Below are 20,875 nucleotides of genomic sequence, written 5' to 3'. Positions count from 1 at the left end.
CACTCAGACAAAATGAGGCTACCTTTTTTCAGCAGGCTTAGCATTGGTCAGCAGCTCGATAAAGGCAATGGGAATGGCATATTGTGTTTGTTTGTTTTTATCTGGCTTCATTTTGTTTGGGGTTAGGGTTTAACAGCCGCCACTGGTCCTCACAAAGAAATCCATAGTACAAACCCAGGGGCAGAGTCAGATCCATGTGTAACTACTATAGCATGCAGTGTAAACCGGTTTTCTATTGCTGCTTCAGCAGGTATACATAAAACTACAAATTTTTCTAGTACAGCATCTCTAGAACAATGGTCCAAATCTTGCCACCTGCTGTTCATTGGTCAGACAATTGTCTGATCTCGCCCATTAAATATGAATGAGACCAAACCTGAGGATTGTCCCCTGTTGCTGGTGATAAAATAACTCCAAGACCACATGATCCAATGATAGACAATCATTTTCCCTGAAACCGTACTTTAGGGTCACAGACATCAATTTGTGTGTGTGCAGGCAAAATTTGAATCAGAAACCTCTGATATCGCCCTTTATCGATTTGGTATGTATTTCACTGTGTGTGCGTGTGTGTCTGTGTGCTGTGGGTAAGTGCCTTGGAACTATATCACATCGAACTGTTCAACTACAGGTCAGTGGATGACGCGCTTTATCTACTGAGCAACAGCCTAAGAAAGGAACTAGTCACTATTCTGTACACGTATGTTTTGGTTTTATTTTTGTATATCACAATAAAAGAATTGATATAAGCAACTTTGCCAGGAAAATAGATAGAATCTTAGAATGCATACGGCACACAGGATAACTGTGCAAAGCGGAGGAAAAACATGGGTAAGTCACTTCAACAAAACAAGAACTCAGAAAAAATCACAGAGCACTAACGGACTAGACGGAATTGTCTGGCAGAGCAGTGGAGTCAAGACCAGGCCTTTATGGGGAGGTTGATGAGAGAGTGAGAGCAGGTGTGCCTTGTCTGCTGCAGAAAAGGAGAAGCCAGCCACATTCCCGCCACACTAATGACCTGCAGGGGAAGAACAGAAAGGGGAGGCGGAGAGAGAACACAGAATTCATACAACAAAACCAAAACAAACATAGAATCATCACAGAAACAGCCAATATCTGGACTGTAAAACGCCAGAGGCACCATTGAACAAAAATTGAATGAATACTGTATAGAGATAGTATGTCAAAGAGATATTTTGACATGTAAACTTACTGTTTTTGATATGTGAAAAAAAAAACATTTCAGCCTACAACCACTAATCGCTGCAATTATCCCATAGTCAACATAATATAATTCTAATAATAAAGCCTTATTGGTGTTTCTCCTTTGTTAATGTTTTCAGACACTTATTCAAGACATTACTCTAAAGCACAGATGTCTGACAAGCATCCTATCCCCATTTATAACATTCAGATATAAAGAAACAAATATATGCACAATAATACATACAATAAACAAGTACAGATGGAGATCCAATCCCTTATCATTTGAATTTAAGGCATCTGCCAGATAAATATGCAGAGACTAAAATATATGTAGGTAACCAAAGCAGATTTTTCTGTCCTCCCTAACACATTAACTGTACCTATAAAGTGCACCTAGGTGACCTTTACAATTAACTCAACAAAAATTGTGTTGGTTATTTTATGTTTGTCTTCAGACACAACAAATTTGGGTCCACTTTCATGTAGTGTTATGTTATGGTATGTTATGCTGCTTTTTTACCAGTAGATGGAAGTATTTAGTCACACTTAATTCTGTTTGATTGGACATATTCCTTTATCCTCTGCAATTATCTGGCTGCTCTGCTAGTATCTGACAGGTGTGATGTGAAATAAAAACATAAATTCAGTCATTAATTTCTTATCCACAATCTTCCTGGAATTTCAAGATCTCCAGCAGCTTACCTTACCAAATTTCCCTTGAGACCAGGGGCCTCTCATTCTGTGCAGGGTTTGAGGCCTGGTGGCGGTGGGGCTGGTCTAAGTCACCTGCCGTAACTCTTTTCAAATAACTGCTGTGTTGGCAGCACAAAGCAGCACACTAGCCCTTCCTCTATCACCCTAAAAGGATATTAAGATCTTAATACATATTTTAGCCATACTTTCAGATTATGGCACTGCTTTTGTGCATGAAGGTTGTTTCAAATAAGACTTTTGAATACAGGTTAATCTCACTTACAATAAAATGTACAATGGGACAGTGGGTGCATTCCACCTTGGCTTCAGAGAGCTGAAAGAGGAGGACTGTTATTAACCCACGCTCTGCTCTTCAGAGCTGTGCCAGTAACCGCTCATGGCTGGGTGCTTTCCCAGAGAGGCTTTGAATGTAAAACATCTTTGACAAATCACTATGGACAGAGAGATAAGGGGGACTGCAGTAAGAAGTAATTTGCGTTGTGGCTGCTGTAAACACATTCTATGATAGTGGTACTGTCAGTCCCTAGTGTAGGGATTTCAACTGCTCTCCTTGGCGACCCCTCAGCCCTGTCTACTGACTTCCCAAAGGCACTCAGGGTCTGTGAGGAGGATGTGTTTCAACCTTTTTTGGAGACCAAGGTCAAGTATGCTCCAGGCTCCTGTCAACTTCCTGTGTAAAGGTGTGTGCTTATCAGCTGGCCCTGATCTTCATACATATCTTCCTCAGATCACTGGAGCTGTTTGAAGTCCTGAACTGCTTCAAGGGCTCCAGAATACTCCCGGTCATATACTGTTGTTCTTGATGATGCTTCTCCTTCTACACTAGCGACTGCATCTCAAGAGACCTGTCCTGAAATTTGCAGGGGACACACTGGTAAGCGGCATCAACTGGGACAGTGATGAGTCTGGCCCTGTGTGTGGCCATAACAAACTCTACCCAGGGCCGATCTTTCCTACAGGCGACAAAGGCGGTTGCCTAGGGCGCCACTGAGAGGGGGGCGCCAAAAACTGCGCCCAGCAAAAAAAATTAAAAATTACGTTTTTTGCGCCCCCTTCTATATGTGGTATGCCCCAAAATATTGTATTTAATTACTTTAACAGTAGTTTAAGATTATTCCTAATAATATACGTGATAGTCACATGGTTTTATGTTTCATTAGAGAAATCAGTGATTGACAGCAGCACTCAGGTGGAACGTTTGGCACGGGAGCAGTTGCACCCCGTCCTGTCTCTTTGGCCACATGCAGTCTGGATGAGGAACTGAATGCTCTGTGTCATTATTGCTGCTGCATTCATCCTGCATTTTATAGGTTAGTAGTGGGTGAGAGTCACCTACGTTATCTCCTAAAGCTTCGCTTGATCACCACGAGTGTCATTGAGACATGTTGATGTTGTTTTGATTGTCTACTTAGACTGGTAAAACTTAGAAACTCTGCTGGGCAGTGAGGCGGGAGACACTTGCGCCTCTAGGTGGGCGGGGCTACATTCGCCTGTATAGGTGTTTATTTTACATTCGCGTCGTCTTGCAGTCGAGTCGCGATAGTATATTGTTTACTTTACAGTGTGTAGTTCAGCTCCGACACACACAGACTCTGTAATTAAGTCATGTATTGTTATTGTGCCTTATAAAGACCAGTTATAAGCTAATGTTCAATAGGTCTATATTGTAAATGTTTATATTTCTTTATGAGCGATAATGTATATTAAGATGTTTGAAGTAAAGATACACCATAATAATTGAATGTATGTTTTATGCACTTTAAAAATGCAGTTACACTCAGAGAAATGCTTGTACTTGAAATGTGTTTAATTTGAATAAGATGCAGACTGGATGAGGAACTTATGGCTCTGTCGTTATTGCTGCTGCATTGCTGCGGCATTCCACAGATATACTTTGTTGCTGTGGTATCAATCTTGGGACCCGTAACATATATCTCCAACCAATATTTTGACACTAAAAAAAATAATCTAACATTAGGGGTAAAATGAGCCAAAAATCGAAAACGGAAGGGCTACTTACCTCCTTGGTGTTGTCAGAACATGCTAGCAACTTGAGGCTTATGGTTAGAGTGTGTGTATCCAAGCAACTTCGACGAAGAAAGAAATAATTTTACAATAAGTTTTCGTGGAAAATCGGTCTCCCTGGACCTAAAGTGGACATCAAACTTTACATCCGTCATCAAAAAGGCCCAGCAGAGAATGTGTGTATGGCTGAACCAGGGAGGGTTAATTGGCAATGCTGAGGTTAGTTGGCCGATTACTTTCCCTGGATTGTAAAGGTGACATGAGAGATGCCAAAGAGAGAGGAAAGACACTGGACAGAGCTGAGCAGCCAAGATGCCAACAGAAACTGCATGACAGTTTATGGTTTTTTTTTTCTCATTTGCTTGAGTCAACAATAAATGCATGTTGAAACCAGAATGGATGGTCACTCACTGTTGTTGGGAGACCCTAAAGTTCTACACTGTTTTTTGTAATCTGGTCTTGTACTTCTTTGATGGCCAAACCAAACAAGACAGTGATGGATATCAATCAATCAAATTTTATTTGTAAAGCCCATATTCACAAATCACAATTTGATCATAGGGCTTTAACAAAGTTTGATATCCTCTGCCCTTAACCCTCATATGGATATGGAGAGAACAGATTCGATTATGGCAGTCAGAAGTGCAGAAGAAATCATCGGTGGCCACCTGCAGTCCATCCATGGCAAATACATGCCAGGTTTAGGAAACGAACAGGAAACATCAATGCTCATCCAATACACCATATACACAACTTATGGGTGGCACCACAGAACACTGTACAGCAAGTGAACCAGACACAGGAACAGTTTTACCAACAGGCCATCACACTAATTAACACTTAGATGAACTCCAAATCAATCTAAAGTCTATGTAAAAATTTAATTTTTTTCTTTTATTAATTTAGAGCATGCCTTGCGGGCGACTCGCTGGGTTGTCATTTCTATCTCTTTAAAAGCACTGAAAATTAAAGAAATATTCCTTTAACTTGTGATTTGTCCATTGACAATGCTCACACCCTGACACTTGTTTGTTTTGATTGATGCCTGTCTGATTGAGTCAGGGAATAGGCAGCTCTTCATATTTGATTGTTGCAACACGCCAATGCTGCCTTGATGCTGCTTTGCTCCCCTTTGTCCTATGTCATCGACATCTTCGTCTTCATCCACAATGGCCATGCTAATGTTGATATCTGAATCCAGATCAGTGCCTTTGAGAGTTGGACAGTTTGTGGAATACTCAATCTCCTCAACACATGGAGGCTCATCGTCTTCAAAAAAGCTGCAAAAGAGAGGATAGAGGAAAGTTAGGTTCAGTAGTGTTATAAAAACACTCCATATCTTTGAGTTATATCAGACATTGTGAATATGTCTCCTTGAGAAAACGTATGAAAAAATTTGGTTTTTAATTAATCTTTACATCAGTTACTATAAGTTTTAATTTTGTCTTGCAGTGTCACCACCAAGCAGTGGAATAATGTATAACCCAGAGATTCATTTAACACTGATTACTATTACTGAACTGCATAGCTTCTATATGATAGTCCCAGAACTTGATGTAAGGGTTACATTGCTCAAAACACGTGTTACAGTATGTAACTGTATACCACGGGTTCCTTGTCAATTGAGCACCAGAGTCACAAGGTACAGGTTAGCCTGTGATTTCTATTCTGTCTTTGCAAACTATTTCACACACGCACATGCACACACACACACACCCATGCCTCCGACGGCGATTTAAACATTTCCACGAACCTTCAGGAACTGGGAAATAACTAAGTGTGGTTTAAACCTATTTTGTAGTTGAAGAGTAATTTTTTGCATACCTGTCTTAGACTTTATGACCTGAAAGGTTTATGAACTGAAACCTGTATGATATTTCTATATACCTGTATGACATTTCTATTACTTATTGACTCTCCAAGAACCTAATGAAAATGTATGCAAATCAGTTTTCTATATCTTGATCCCTGTCTCAAACTGTGCCTACAGAACCAGTCTGACCTGCCTCAGACAAACAGCCTTAGTTCTCCTAAATAATATCCCTGCATTTAACTATTCTCCATCTTCACTCTGAGATCCCTGTGACTCTCTGTGTTGATCCTTTCAGCAGAACGCCCCTGACAAAGTGTGTTTGGACTGTGGGAGCTCACTCCTGCCATTTGGGGAGAGGCGGTGGAATAGTGGATGAAAATTGGACTAGGTCCAGAAAATGAAGGACATCAGACTGGAAGGTCTCTGGTTTGAATCCAAGGAGCGATCAAATAACATACCTGGATGAACAACACCTAGATCTGTTCAAAAGTCGAAGAGGACTCTCCCTAGCCCACTTTCTAAGTGCCCCTGAGCAAGGCACCTTACTCCCCCAACATCTGCTCCCCGGGCGCCGTGCATGGCTGCCCACAGCTCTGTGTGTCCTGCTGTGTTCACCAGATGGGTCAAAAGCAGAGGACAAATTTTCCCCATTTGCATGTAGTGTGTCTTTGCATTTGTGTGGGATTAATAAATGTATCTCTTGCCTGCTGTGTAGCCACTTGTTAGCATTCAGCTAATGCCACGCTAGTTCGCTAAAAACGGACGTGGCTGCACGGGAGAATCAGATAAATCACTGTGTGATGAAAAAGTCTCTGGCTCCGAGGGAAACCAGCTGTTACTCTTCTTCATGGCCAGTGGGACTGTAACGGCTGTCTGTCACCTATCTTCAGAGTAAGGAGGAAGCTGAACTTTTGGTGCTGAGTGAGTAGGTGACCATGTCATCACCTATATGGAGTTGGGACTCTATTCATAATGCTGTAAGTGCACTTACCTCACACGTCGCTCTCAAGCTACATTCAGGTTTGCAAAAGGGGTTTTATGTGTTTTTTATTGCCAGCTGTTTGGCTTTCTTTGTTATGAAGTAACTGTTGTTGCTTAATGCTACTTTATACTTGAATACATTTAATATCTGTCAGGTTAAAAGCTGATCTTTGACATAAATGAGTGGTTGCCGGTTGTCATTACGGTAAGCGTGCTGCATGATTTCGTCATTTCCTGTTTTCCTGCTGCTGGTGGTGGTCGCTGTGGTATGATGGAATAATAGTGTAAGGGATGCTTTTATTTTGTAGTAACAGGATGTGAAGGTAGAGCTGGGTGAGGCTGATGGACAGACCGGTAACATGCACACGGGTGTTCTGCTGTTAATAAGTTTTAATAAAGACCGACTTCGAATACGTCGCTGTACGAACCTCATTATAACCATAACTTGACATGGTGTCAGAACTGGGCGACTTGTAAGCAAAAAAAAAAAAAAAAAGAAGGTGAGGAGAAAGTATCGTTTTGGCGGAGGAAGAGGAGACGACCCGGCAGATATGGCGCAACCTACACCAACTGCTACGTTCACAATACAACCTCCAGAGCCATTCGACTTTACCAAGCCTCAAGAATGGGAGCGTTGGATTAGGAGATTCGACCGCTTTCGGCTTGCAAGCAATCTAAACGCGACGTCGGAGGAAAACCAGGTAAACACGTTAGTGTATTGCATGGGTGATGAAGCTGAAGAGGTGCTAAGGGGGCTAACGCTAACTGCAGATGAGAGGAATAAGTACACGGATGTCAAGGCGGGCTTTGATACATTTTTTGTGCCTAAAAAGAATGTCATATACGAAAGAGCCAAGTTCAATCTGCGTGTGCAACTGCCGGGAGAAACGGTGGATTCCTTCATCACTGCACTATACGGATTAGCTGAACACTGCAACTATGGACTGTTACAGAAAGAGCTGATCCGCGACAGGTTAGTGGTCGGGCTGAGAAACGTCTCATTGTCAGAAAAGCTACAGCTAGACAGAGACCTAACACTTGAAACTGCTATAACAAAGACAAGACAGTATGAAGAAGTTAGAAGGCAGCAGTCTGACTTAAGAGGAGAAAATGGCGGTGCTAGCCAATGTTCAAATGTTGACGCAGTGCATGCTAAAAGCTACAGAAAGCCCAAATTTCCCTTTAAGCCTCAGCCACAAGCACAAACACCAAGCAGCTATAAAGCTAATGCATGGCCACAGCCAGGACCAAAAGCATGTTATAGATGCGGAAAAATGCCCTTACATAGACAATCAGAATGCCCTGCTACAGATGCTGTGTGTCACAACTGCGGCAAAAAGGGACATTATGGCAAAGTGTGCAGAAGCAGTGCAACATCTCTGAATGCTGTCACTATAGAGGAAGAAGAGAGCTTTTTCCTGGGAGCCGTGGATACTGGAAAAGACCCGTGGACAGTGCAGCTACAAGTACGACAAAAAAACGTGTGCTTTAAAATAGATACTGGTGCTGATGTCACCGCCCTGCCAGCCAAGGTGTACCATGACCTTACAGGGGGGCATGATGTGAGGCGTCTGGCAGTGCCGACACGCCCATTGGTTGGGCCAGGTGGCAATGTGCTCTCTGTCCTAGGTGTTGCCAGAGAAACACTACGCAGAGGCAAAAAGACAGCCACAGAGGACATTTATGTGGTAAAAGACCTGCACACTGCACTGTTGGGAAGGCCTGCCATAGAACAGCTCCAGCTTGTGTGCAGGGTGGACAGCATCACCATGGACTCAGTGAAACATCTGTATCCGAAACTGTGTAGCGGCTTGGGTCTTGTTCGGAGGCCATATGCAATTAAATTAAATCCAGAGGTTGTGCCCTTCTCTCTCCACACACCACGCAGAGTTCCTCTGCCGCTTATGGGAAAAGTGAGGGAGGAGATAGACCGTATGGAGAAGATGGGCGTAATCACCAAGATTGAGGAGCCGACTGATTGGTGCGCCGGGATGGTGGTGGTGCCTAAAAAAGCAGGCAATGTCCGCATTTGTGTGGATTTCACAAGGATGAATGAATCAGTATGCAGAGAAAAGTTTATCCTGCCTTCTGTCGAGCACAATCTGGGCATGCTAGCTGGGGCAACAGTTTTTAGCAAATTAGATGCTAACATGGGCTTTTGGCAAGTACCACTGACAACAGAGTCTGCCAAATACACCACCTTCATCACGCCTTTTGGGCGCTACTATTTTATCCGGCTACCCTTCGGCATAGCTTCAGCCCCAGAGCACTTTCAAAGGATGATGATAACAGAAGTGACCGGTGGCCTGCAGGGGGTACTGTGTCACATGGATGACATCCTGGTCTGGGGACAGACACAGGACGAGCACGATATGCGGCTGCATGCGGTGCTAAAGAAGGCACAAAAGGCCGGCATTACGCTCAACATGGACAAATGTGAGCTCTCACGCCACACAGTCAGATTCCTGGGTCATGTGATTTCAGCAGATGGAGTGAAACCAAATCCTGAGAAGACGAGAGCAGTCCAAGAGATGGATGCACCCAAAAACGTCAGCGAACTCAGGAGTTTCCTGGGTATGGTCAATCAGCTGGGCCGCTTCTTGCCTAACTTGGCTGAAAAAGACAAAGTGCTACGAGACCTGCTGTCCAAGAAGAACCACTGGTACTGGGGGACAGAGCAGCAGGCCGCCTTTGATCAGTTAAAAACAGAGCTGTCATCCACACCGGTGCTCGCACTATACAACCCAAACAGTACACTAAAAATCTCTGCTGATGCCTCTTCCTTTGGCCTGGGGGCAGTCCTGCTGCAGAAGAGCGATGCCATGTGGTCTCCTGTGGCATATGCGTCCAGGTCAATGTCACCAACAGAGCAGCGCTATGCTCAAGTAGAGAAGGAGGCATTGGCTGCAACATGGGCTTGTGAAAGGTTCAGCTGTTTCATTCTGGGCAGACCATTCGAGCTGGAAACTGACCATAAGCCGTTGCTGAGTCTGCTGGGAGGGAAAGCTTTGGATGACCTCCCACCAAGAATTCAAAGATTTAGGATGCGACTCATGAGGTACAACTATACAGTCAATCATGTCCCTGGCAAAAGCCTGTGGACAGCCGACACCTTATCTCGTGCTCCTATGAGAGCCGCAAGAGCACACACAGATGCAAGCCTACTAGAGGACACCAACATCTATGTAGACTCTGTCATCAGCAACATTCCTGTCAGTGGAGATTATCTAAGTAGCCTACGTGAGCACCTGAAGGTAGACAGCACATGCTCTGCTCTGATACAGTACTGCACAGACGGCTGGCCAGACAAAAGCCAACTACAGGGAGAGCTGAGACATTACTGGGCTGATAGAGCAGTGCTGACTGTGCACGATGGACTGCTGCTGCGGGGCACGAGGCTCGTCATTCCATCAGCCTTACAAGGTGATGTGCTGCAGAGACTACATGAGGGACACCTGGGGGTTACAAAGTGCAGGTGCCGGGCCAAACAGACAGTATGGTGGCCAGGACTCAGCAGCCAGCTGAATGACATGGTGCTGAAATGTAGAACCTGCATTCAAGAGAGACGGAACGTCAAAGAGCCACTGTTGCCAACCGAGATGCCAGACAGACCCTGGCAAACCTTGGGAGCTGACCTGTTCACGCTGAAAGGCAAGTCCTATCTACTAGTAGTAGATTATTTCTCAAGGTATGTGGAAATTGCGCTGTTGGCACCCACAAGGTCCACAGATGTGGTAGTGCACCTGAAGTCCATGTTTTCTCGTCATGGAATTTGTGAATTTCTTAAAAGTGACAATGGGCCCCAGTTTTCTGGTAGCCACTTTAAAGCCTTTGCAGCAGACTATGGCTTTGTGCACATCACGAGCAGCCCCAAGTTTCCTCAGAGCAATGGGGAGGCGGAACGTGCGGTCCAAACCGTGAAAAACCTGCTAACAAAGGCATCAGATCCATATCTTGCCTTGCTGGCCTACAGAGCAACCCCTCTACAGAATGGCTATAGCCCAGCTGAGCTGTTGATGGGGCGCCGCCTCCGCACTACAGTTCCTGCCCTTCCGACCCTGCTGAATCCAGTTTTGCCTGACTACAACGCACTGGAGACCAAAGAAAGGGAGAAGAGGAGGAACGACGCAAGATCCTTCGACAAGAGACACAGAGCGAGAAACCTGGAGCCACTCGTTCCTGGGGAAGATGTGTGGATCACCGATGCACGAGTCCAGGGCACAGTGCTATCTACACACAACACCCCTCGCTCTTATATCGTCCAGGTGCCTCAGGGCACATTGAGGAGGAACCGGCATCACTTGGTGCCACTGCAGACCAACAGTGGGGTAGTCGACGCTGATGAGTCACCGGGGGGAGAAGATTCACTCACACCAGAGCCAGCTCCACCAGTGACAACATCTCCCAGCAGAGAGGGCCCCGCCACAGAGACTGTGCGGACCAGGTGTGGGAGAGAGGTTAGAGAGCCACAGAGACTTGATTGGTGATGTATTGATTTGTTTTCAAAAAAAAAAGAAAAAAGAAATGTGATTGTGAAATGGTTCTGCTTACATTTACCTGAAACCTGAGAGTTTACGTTTTGAAGAACACAGCCTGCTAAAGTAACAGTTCATAGTATGGTAAAGTGTAAGTTACTTATTTCTATTTTACATGCTTGATACAGGGACAGATCAGGGACAGGTCTTCCAGCAAAAGGGCACAATAAACCCCTTAAGACCTTCAGAGACAAAGGTAGTCCACCCTTTGTTCTCAAAGAAAGGGAGATGTGGTATGATGGAATAATAGTGTAAGGGATGCTTTTATTTTGTAGTAACAGGATGTGAAGGTAGAGCTGGGTGAGGCTGATGGACAGACCGGTAACATGCACACGGGTGTTCTGCTGTTAATAAGTTTTAATAAAGACCGACTTCGAATACGTCGCTGTACGAACCTCATTATAACCATAATTTGACAGTCGCATTCTCTAAACCAGCTCCTTTGCTAAACACAGCTGTTTCTCTGTATTATGTTGAGATATCTATGTTTCTCTGTATCTTGTGACTATATTTTACCTGTATCCTATGAATAATTTCAGCTGCATAGTCCATATTAAGCTTATGCTACAACTGTTTCTTTTCTTGGAATGATGTCTATCTTTTTGACTCAGACGCAGGGTTTGCACAACAGGCACGGGTGCTCAGGAAAGAGAGAGGATATGCCAGAACTAATACAGAGAGGTTCTTCATAAAACGTGGTGAGAAAAAGATATGAAATCCTCCTCTGTGTCTAATCTGCTGTGTCCGTCCGCTGTAGCAAACTCCCTCTTTGCCAAGGCCCTAGTAGTGGGACACCTGGTCGGTTGAATTTTCCCTTACAAGTGATGTGCTTGCAAAAAACTGCACTTTGAGGAAACGGTATACATCTGGCCAATAACTGAATTCCCTCAAAGAAAAAGACCCGCCTCTGTGCTGTACCCTGGGTCTTGATAAATACGGTGGACTTAGGATGAGTGTGCGCTTCTTCTCGACATGATCCAGTGAACCTGGTGACGTGTCCGGCAGAACCCCAGAGCCTCTCTGTAAGTATTTCATTGTTTTACAATAAATGTTCAATTTCCAGAACTTCATGTATAAGTGTCTAATTATTCCTTCTCAAATCCTGGATCAACAAACACGTTTGTCCAATCACCGGAGGCGAGGTCAAGTTTAGTGCCTGGCGACGACAATTACTACAGCTAAAATCGCCGGTCTATAGTTAAACACTCACTCATACCAACCCCTACTCTTTGGTGCTTTAGTGATTCTGTGTCCTTCCATCTGCATGTCTCTGGATTCTTTTGTTTGAGCTCACCCTCGTAGTCTAACAGGCTAACATAGCAGCGACGTCTTCTCTCTCTTCCTCTTGCTGCACTGCTCTCTCTTGCTCTGAGTGTCTCATTTTTACTTACTCCTCTGCCTCCCTTAACAGTAGTGGTACTTGTAATAAATAAAGTATGTTGGTAGTGATGAAGGCGAGGCTTAGCGACTTAGAAGCTCGGCTCCACAGCTTAGAACCTCCGTTAGCTGTAATTAGCCAGCCCCCACTGGCAACCTAGCTTAGCACAAAGCTTAGCCTCAGCTATCAGTCCCTCAACTTGTCCCGTGCAGCCGGGAGTCCAGGGCGGTTGGGTAGCGTTCCGGAGGGGGCATAGTGCTACCCTTAAAAAGCCCACGATTAAAGACCCACCAGCTCACATTTCAAAGAGATTCCCTCCTTCAGCGACGCAACCGTTGAGAAGCAAACTCTGGTAATTGGCGACTCGGTCCTGAGAAACGTGAGGTTAGCGAAACCAGCGACCATAGTCAATTGCATCCCAGGGGCTAACGGCTAAAAACTAAACGTAAATACAGTAAAATCGTAATTAGCGTCTGCAGCAATGACTCCCGGCTTCGCATGTCGGAGGTCACTTAAGCTAATGTGGAATCATCCTAAAGAACGATGAAATTATTATTGTTGATGACTTTAATATTCATGTTGACAATAATAAAGATAGTCTTAGCATAGTATTTATTTCGATACTAGACTCAATTGGTTTCAGTCAGTGTGTACACCAACCTACTCATTGTTGTAATCACACACTTGACCTTGAATTATCATATGGTGTCAAAATTGAACATTTAACAGTACTTCAGCGCAATCCAATTCTATCAGACCATAATTTAATAACCTTCGATTTTTCATTATCTGAATATATGCCACTTATAAAAAAATTATTTTCTAGATGTCTACCTGATAGTGCTGTAGCTAAATTTAAGGAAATAATTTCGATTACATTTAAATCCGTATTGTCTGTCGATATAAACAACAAATTCATTAAAAACCCTCGCTCCACTGAGATTCACTACATTAGACTCAATAGCGCCTCTAAAAAAGAAACATGTAAAACAAGTAAATTAGCTCTGTGGTATAATTCCAGAAACCTGTTGAAAATCTCAGACTGGAAGAGTAGTGTTAAATCATATAAAAAGGCACTCCACAAAGCAAGAGCTGCCTACTATTCAAAACTTATAGAAGAGAATAAAAACAACCCAAGGTTTCTCTTCAGCAATGTAGCCAGGCTGACAGAGAGTCTCACCTCCACCGAACCCAGTATTCCTCGATCCCTGAATGGCAATATATTTACGACCTTTTGTAATGATAAAATTAAAAGTATTAGGAATAAAATCAATCATCTACTGCCCTCAATTGGCACTAATACCCTACCAAGAGCAGAAATCTCAGAAACTGCTGAGAATCCTAACCATTGTTTAAACAGCTTCTCTATGATCACCCGTGATCAGTTTACCAAAATAATCTCAGGTTCTAAACAAACAACCTGTATCTTAGATCCCATTCCTACAGAATTACTTAAAGGGCACATATTATGCCCATTTTACCACAGTTGATATGGTTCCTTGGGGTATTAATGACATTTCTGTAACATATTTTGGTCGAAATACCACAAGGATCATTTAAAACAGCATCCTTTTTACCCTGTCTAAAACAGCCCTCCTCAGATTGACCTGTTTTGAGTGCCCCCCCCCCCCCCCCCCCCCAAACAACAAACAACCTGTATCTTAGATCCCATTCCTACAGAATTACTTAAAGGGCACATATTATGCCCATTTTACCACAGTTGATATGGTTCCTTGGGGTATACCACAAGGATCATTTAAAACAGCATCCTTTTTACCCTGTCTAAAACAGCCCTCCTCAGATTGACCTGTTTTGAGTGCCCCCCCCCCCCCCCCCCCCCCCACGCAGACAAAGGGTTCGTGGAGGGGCTACAGCTCTGGAGGCTAACACCGCTGCAACCTTTGTGGCGAAATGCACTTGAAACCCCGGGTATGACTATATTTTAAAGCGAGCGACGGAGGCGGCAACGAGCTGCTGGTGACCGGCACCGGTTCGTGCAATTCGGGGTGCATGGAGCAAATCTGTACGGGCCACAAAAGTTATAAGGCGCTCCTCTCTCCCCCCTCTTCCTCCTCCGCTTCGCCGCCCGGGCATCGCAGGAGAGGCTGTCCGCTGAGTGAGCGCCCAAGCACGGGTACAATGCAGCCGGAGACCGGGTGGGTCCTGGAACACATTCCGGTGCTATTTTCTATCAAAGCTCCCCACAAACAGCTGTTTTCTATTTATACCTGCTGCTTCAACCCGGGGCAACGCACACACACACAGAAGCTACGACTACCTCCAAGAGCATTGTTCCTCCACACAGGACCCGAAATGGGATCTCTCCCCCCACCTCCCAGTCCGATGCTTCCCGGGTGGGGTGCCAAATATTGCCCTGCAATACTGCTGTAAACACGTAGCCTGGATGCCAGACAAACTTAGCCCCACCGACAACATTTGAGGTCGGGAAGTTCGGTCTGGAGTCGCTCTGTTGGGGAGAAACTATGCCCGAACAGAAGCTGTTCGGACCAATCAAATTGTGAGGGCAGGCTTTATACGATGATGGACAGATGATCAACAGTAACATAATCAACCAAGTCATCAAAGTGCGCTTGGGTTGAATTCGTTTTCAACAAACATGCCTGCCGCTGGAGAGCTGAGATGTGTAGATGCTGACATTGAGTCTGTTTTAAAAGACATCGACAGCACATTCATTTTGAAAGAGGAACAGAGAAACGCAATCAAGGCATTTGTAGATCGAAAAGATATTTTCGCCGTCCTTCCTACGGGATTCGGAACAAATTTAATCTATCAGCTGTCCCCGATGGTCGCAAAGAAGATGGGACGTGGGAATGTCGCGTTCCAACCGTGTTATTAAGTTCTAACAGGACCGACAAATGCAATACGATTTGTTTGATGTGTTGTTGAGTTGTAATCGTAAACGGAGAACTTGTTCGTACGTGCATTCACCTTTACTGTAACTGACTGCTACACCTGCCACTTTATGCATACTGTTTTATTCTGTTATTTTGTGTTGGGCTTATTTTGTTTTACACGTAGCGACTCGCCTCGCATAAATACCTGCAGTTTAAGGAGCGGACCATGTTAATAGATGCACCAGATCCCTCGCTTACGGACCAGTGCAATAAGACACCTGCCGTACAGCGCCGGCACAAGGATAGGAACAACGACCGGACGCCGGCTGTGCGGCATTTCTCAAAAACTATAGTTTAACACCCCTCGCCAGCGGAACGAGGTAAGGAAGCTGGTCCCTTTTACTTTAATGCAGGTAGCGTGGAACGGGAGTCACTATGTCACTGTGGTAGTGGGGGATGGTTAGTGGCGGCTACAGGAGTGAGGGAGTGGAGATGGGGCTCTGGGATCGGTGCCAGGGAGAGAGTCTAAAGGTGCACAGGTGTTCCAGGTTGGCTAATGACTCTCTCCCCCTTATCAGCAGGAGTGCGACAGAGCGACATGCATCCACAGAAGCCAGTCTACGCCCGGACGCAAGACTGGAGAACGAAGTATTATATGCGTGTGAAGAACTGTGTGATTGAGACTTGTATGTGTCCGGGAAACAAAAGAAGGCTTGAGACACACGTACCATTTCCCTGATTCCTACGAAGAAACCCGGTGACAAAGAGACTTGTTACAGTCACGTTAACGCATCAGACTTGTCTCGTGGTGATTTGTTTGTTTATTGTATTTTAACATTTGTGTTTGGTTTTATGGATTAAAATATCGTGTACTTAATGTCATTCCAGTTTGACGGTGTATTTACGGCTACGATGAAGTGAACAATAAAGAGCCGTGTGACATCAGTAGAGAAACTCTGCCTCATGTTTGGGGAAGCGCGGGGGGGGGGGGGGGCTGTTAAATTTCTCTCAAAAAGGCTGATCGTCTTGTCAAGCTCTCTGTCGATCCTTAAATCGCTTTTACTGATCTTCTTCTACTTCTTCCAGCGTGCGTGCAGTTGAGGTCTGTTGACAACAACCATGCGTCGCTTTACATACGTCACATACTACGTTGCTCTGATTGGTTGTACGTCTATTCAATTGAGCGAAGAGGAATTTTTTTTCCTGGTTCGGTTGAAACACACCCCATAATCACAGCCCAATGGAGCGGTATCAGACTCATATTCTGACTAGAATTATGAGTATGACAACGTCAGGCTACCCTAAACTGGTTTAAATAATTTTTTTAAAATCGATTCCAATTTGTGCAAATTAATGATGAGTTATCTGTGCGCACCAAAGTTAACCATGGTGTTCCACATGGCTCTGTGCTGTAGTAGAAAATTTAACTAAGAATGGTTGACAAACTATTTTGTATTTAGATAGTAAGCATTTGAAGCCTTGACAAGAGACTTTTATGACTTGAGCTGTTTTATGGTCGGCACTGTTAGTGTTGAAATACGGTGAGACCGTTTGTTACTTAATCACCCATCAAAGGAAGTAGTGGTATGTCTTCTTATCACCTAAGGAAACACATGTGAATCAGCTGCTAATGTGTAGATTCCTCTCCTTCCCCCACCATGGTACCTGTCTGGATTGGCTCAGAGGGACATCCTTAAATCCTCCTATATAAGATGTGTGATTTTGACTGTTCTTCATCTTCACTCTGAGATCCTTGTGGTCTCCCTGTGTTGATCCTTTCTGCAGAAAGCCCCTTATTACATACACGTAGATAACTTCGTTGTTTCCAGCCTCTTGTATCTCCAGATTTCTATCACAGTGCTCGGCCCAATTTTATTCTCATTATATATGGTTCCACTAGGAAACATTATCTCACTCTGTAAATTTCAACTGCTATGCTATTGACACCCAGTTATACTTGTTAATAAAACCTTGACAAAATAATCAATTAACTAAACTTCAAGCATGTCTCAAGGACATAAAAACCTGGATGACCCGCAATTTTCTCTTATTAAACTCAGATAAAACAGATCTTATAATACTTGGCCCTAAACACCTTAGATATACATTGTCTAATGATATAGCTGCGTTAGACGACATTGCCCTTGCTTCCAATGAAACATTCAGGAACTTTGGAATGATTTCCGATCCTGATTTGTCCTTTAATTCACACTCAAAACCAATTTCTAGGACTGCCTTTTTCCACTTGCGTAATATCCAAAAAATCAGACATGTCCTTTCGCAAAAAGAAGCAGAAAAGCGAAACCACGCCTTTGTAACATCCAGACTGGACTATTGTAATTACTTATTATCAGGCTCCAGCAGTAAGTCGTTAAAGACTCTGCAGCTTGACCAAAATGCCGCAGCAGGTGTCCTGACGAGAACCAAGAAAAGGGACCACATTTATCCAGTATTTGCTTTACTACACTGGCTTCCGGTTAAATCTAGAATAGAATTTAAAATTCTCCTTCTCACCTTCAAGGCCCTTAATAATATGGCGCCATTTTACCTTAAAGAGCTGTTAGTACCTCATCAACCCACTAAAGAACTCCGCTCCCAGAATTCAGGCTTACTTGTCGTCCCTAAAGTCTCTAAAAGTAGAGTAGGAGCCAGAGCTTTCAGCCATCAAGCCCCTCTCCTGTGGAATGATGTCTCGCTTTCAGTTCGGGAAGCCGACACCATCTTTACGTCTAAGAGGAGGCTTAAAACCTTCCTTTTTGATAAAGCTTATAGTTAGAGCTGGTCCAGGCTTGTCTTAGACCTGCTCTTAGTCACGCTGCTATAGGTCTAGAAGGTTGGGGGACAAATGACACACAGGGCTTCTCTTTCCTCTTCTCAAATCATTATCACATCAAAGTAATTCATATTTCATCAATACATGTTACTGACTTGACCCCTTCCCCGGAGTCCCTTTGCCCTATCGTCCGCAGATCCAGGGCCGCAGCTGTGGCCACATTATTGACTACGATCTGTGGATGGTGGATCCAGTTTGGAGTATTCTGTATCGTGCTGGTTGATCGTAATAATAATGGCAGATCCTTCATCGTGTTGGCATCCACGGTGGTGGACCACGATCGAGGTGGCAGCTAATGATGGATCCTAATTCGCGGCAGTGGAAAATGACTATGGACTATAGTGTCCTCAGATCTTGATGGTGCATCATGATCTTGCTGGCTGCTGACCATAGATAATGATTGCAGCAGGACTGCTTCATATATAGTAGGGAAGATCGGGGTAATGCGAGACATTTTTTACATTTGCTCCCCTCTAGGCGAGCTAAAAAGATATATCAGTAAAATGTACACATTTCCCATTAATTCATGACGTTTCCTAGCAATGGAAATTATCAGAATGTCTTTAGTACAAAGGGCAGTGAAAATATGATTGTTTTTTAAAAAGTGTTCTTGTGTCTCACTTTACCCCAGCTACGGGGTAAAGTGAGACAGACCAGAGAAATCAAGGGGGTAAAGTGATCCACTGACTTTTTCCACTTTAGGACTACCATAACAACACATGTAATAGTTAAAAATCCTGACAGCTAGTTTGACAACCACATATTCCAAAACTAATATCGGACTAGTAACAGAATCATGGGGATTGGTCAATTAAGCAGATTTATGATTATTGTGAAGGTCTCGCTAGCGCGGGCGCTAGCTGTCCAACCAGCTTAAACTCCACGGTAGGTATTTCGCGAACTTTAATGAATTTTGTGAAAAGACGATGCGTTTACCCGCAGAAGAAAGACACAACTTGTGAGTGGAGCTGCCCTCTATAAACAACACAGAAAACAACTTTGAATCACTTCAGAGGTCAAGTACACCTTGACCTCTGGCAATGATATATTCCTGAACTGCCCCAAGGGGGCGCTGTTGCATAGCTAAATATTAAACACATTTGGGGGACAGAACAATTATTATGATTCATGTGATTCATGTTGCACAGCCTAGCTTACCTGCACATTGTTTCTCTGTCCAATTGGCAGGGACAGGCATATTGTTTTTCTCTGCGTATTCAAATGCCAGTTCACGGCATTTAACTGGAGTAAGGCCATGGAACTGGTTAGCTAGTTGTTTCAAGTGTTTGGCAAGCTCCTCCTCCATCTCATCTGTGAATATTCTCTTTGCCTCAGCTACTGCAAGACTAAACTTAACTTGTGCTTCATGTCTCTTTTATATGTTGGAAGTTCATCAACATGTATGATATAAGTTTTTCTACCTGAATCAATTTGTTTTGATACAACAGTTGATTAAGTTCAAAGCAAGAAAATGTACTTTCCACAGCACCATCACCAACTTCTCATTCATGGCAAGGTGGGTATGGGAGGGGCTTGAAAACATAATGGTCACATGACCAAAAATGTGTTCTGTTGCCTAGATACAGGGGGTGTCTCACATTACCCGAACCGCCGACTTTCAGGTTGGAGGACGACCACTCTACCCCTCAGCCACATAACCCAGTGCTTAGGATCTCATGGAGATGGAGGCCAAGAAAGCGCTACAGCCACAACAACCCAGGTGAGGAAAGAACTCCGAAAATTAAGGAGAGTACCACAACCTTGGTGACCCTTTGCGTGTTACTGAGTCCGCATCCCAAATAACTTGGGACTAGGCCGGTGGCACCAACATCCCACCTAATGCAGATCCTGGAGCAATTTATCCTAACTTATCTCCATCCCTTAGTGAGACCATTACTACACAACATTCTGACCTGGGAAAAAAATCCTGGGAGCACTGTGAGAATCATGTTCTTTGATTTGTCTGTGTTGGCAGCTGTACGTGGATAGCTGTGGTGGATCATGATCATGCTGGCCGCTGATCATGGATAGTGGTGGTGGATCAAGACCGTGTTGTCAGCTGAACTAATGCATATCTGTCCATCCTAGGAGGAATCCTTCACATGTGGCTCTCACTGACGTCTCTACGTTATTTTTCCTCTTTTTTGGTGTGGTGGTTTTTCCTTACCCTTGTTGAGGATTAAGGGCAAAGAATGTCATATCTTGTTAAACCCAACTATATACCAAGATTTCTTCCTCGTGAGAACTCGCAATAGCTGCATTTACTGCAGCAGTAACTACAAGGACATTTAGGCATCAGAAATACTTAATTGATCCCAAGGGGAAATTGTGTTTGTTACAATTGCTCTATGCAAGAGTAGAAACATAAGCATATAAAGATAAAAAAAATATAAAATATATACAATATGTGCATTCTGTTCATTGAGTATTTAGTGCAAGCATGGATATGTGCGGATATTGCTCAATGGACAAGTGGTCCAAATGCAGGCAAACTAAATAGAGAGGTCCAAACAGAGGTCCATAAAGTTGTAG

At 44.0% G+C, this 20,875-nt stretch overlaps 1 protein-coding gene across 1 annotated transcript in view; it reads right to left on the bottom strand.

Moving 5' to 3' along the window:
* Positions 1 to 916: 916 nt before the first annotated feature.
* Positions 917 to 20,875, bottom strand: part of LOC128444811 (cytosolic carboxypeptidase 4) — a 193,896-nt gene continuing 173,937 nt past the window's right edge. Inside the window, exons 27-28 of the mRNA XM_053427466.1 lie at positions 5,048 to 5,228; positions 917 to 1,021 (exon numbers count right to left, since the gene is read on the bottom strand). Coding sequence (XP_053283441.1) covers positions 917 to 1,021; positions 5,048 to 5,228 — 286 coding nt within the window. The remainder of the gene's footprint in view (positions 1,022 to 5,047; positions 5,229 to 20,875) is intronic.

Source organism: Pleuronectes platessa, chromosome 7, assembly GCF_947347685.1.
Source record: "Pleuronectes platessa chromosome 7, fPlePla1.1, whole genome shotgun sequence".
In the NCBI taxonomy this organism is placed as follows: domain Eukaryota; kingdom Metazoa; phylum Chordata; class Actinopteri; order Pleuronectiformes; family Pleuronectidae; genus Pleuronectes; species Pleuronectes platessa.
This window is presented reverse-complemented; position numbering and strand designations above follow the sequence as displayed.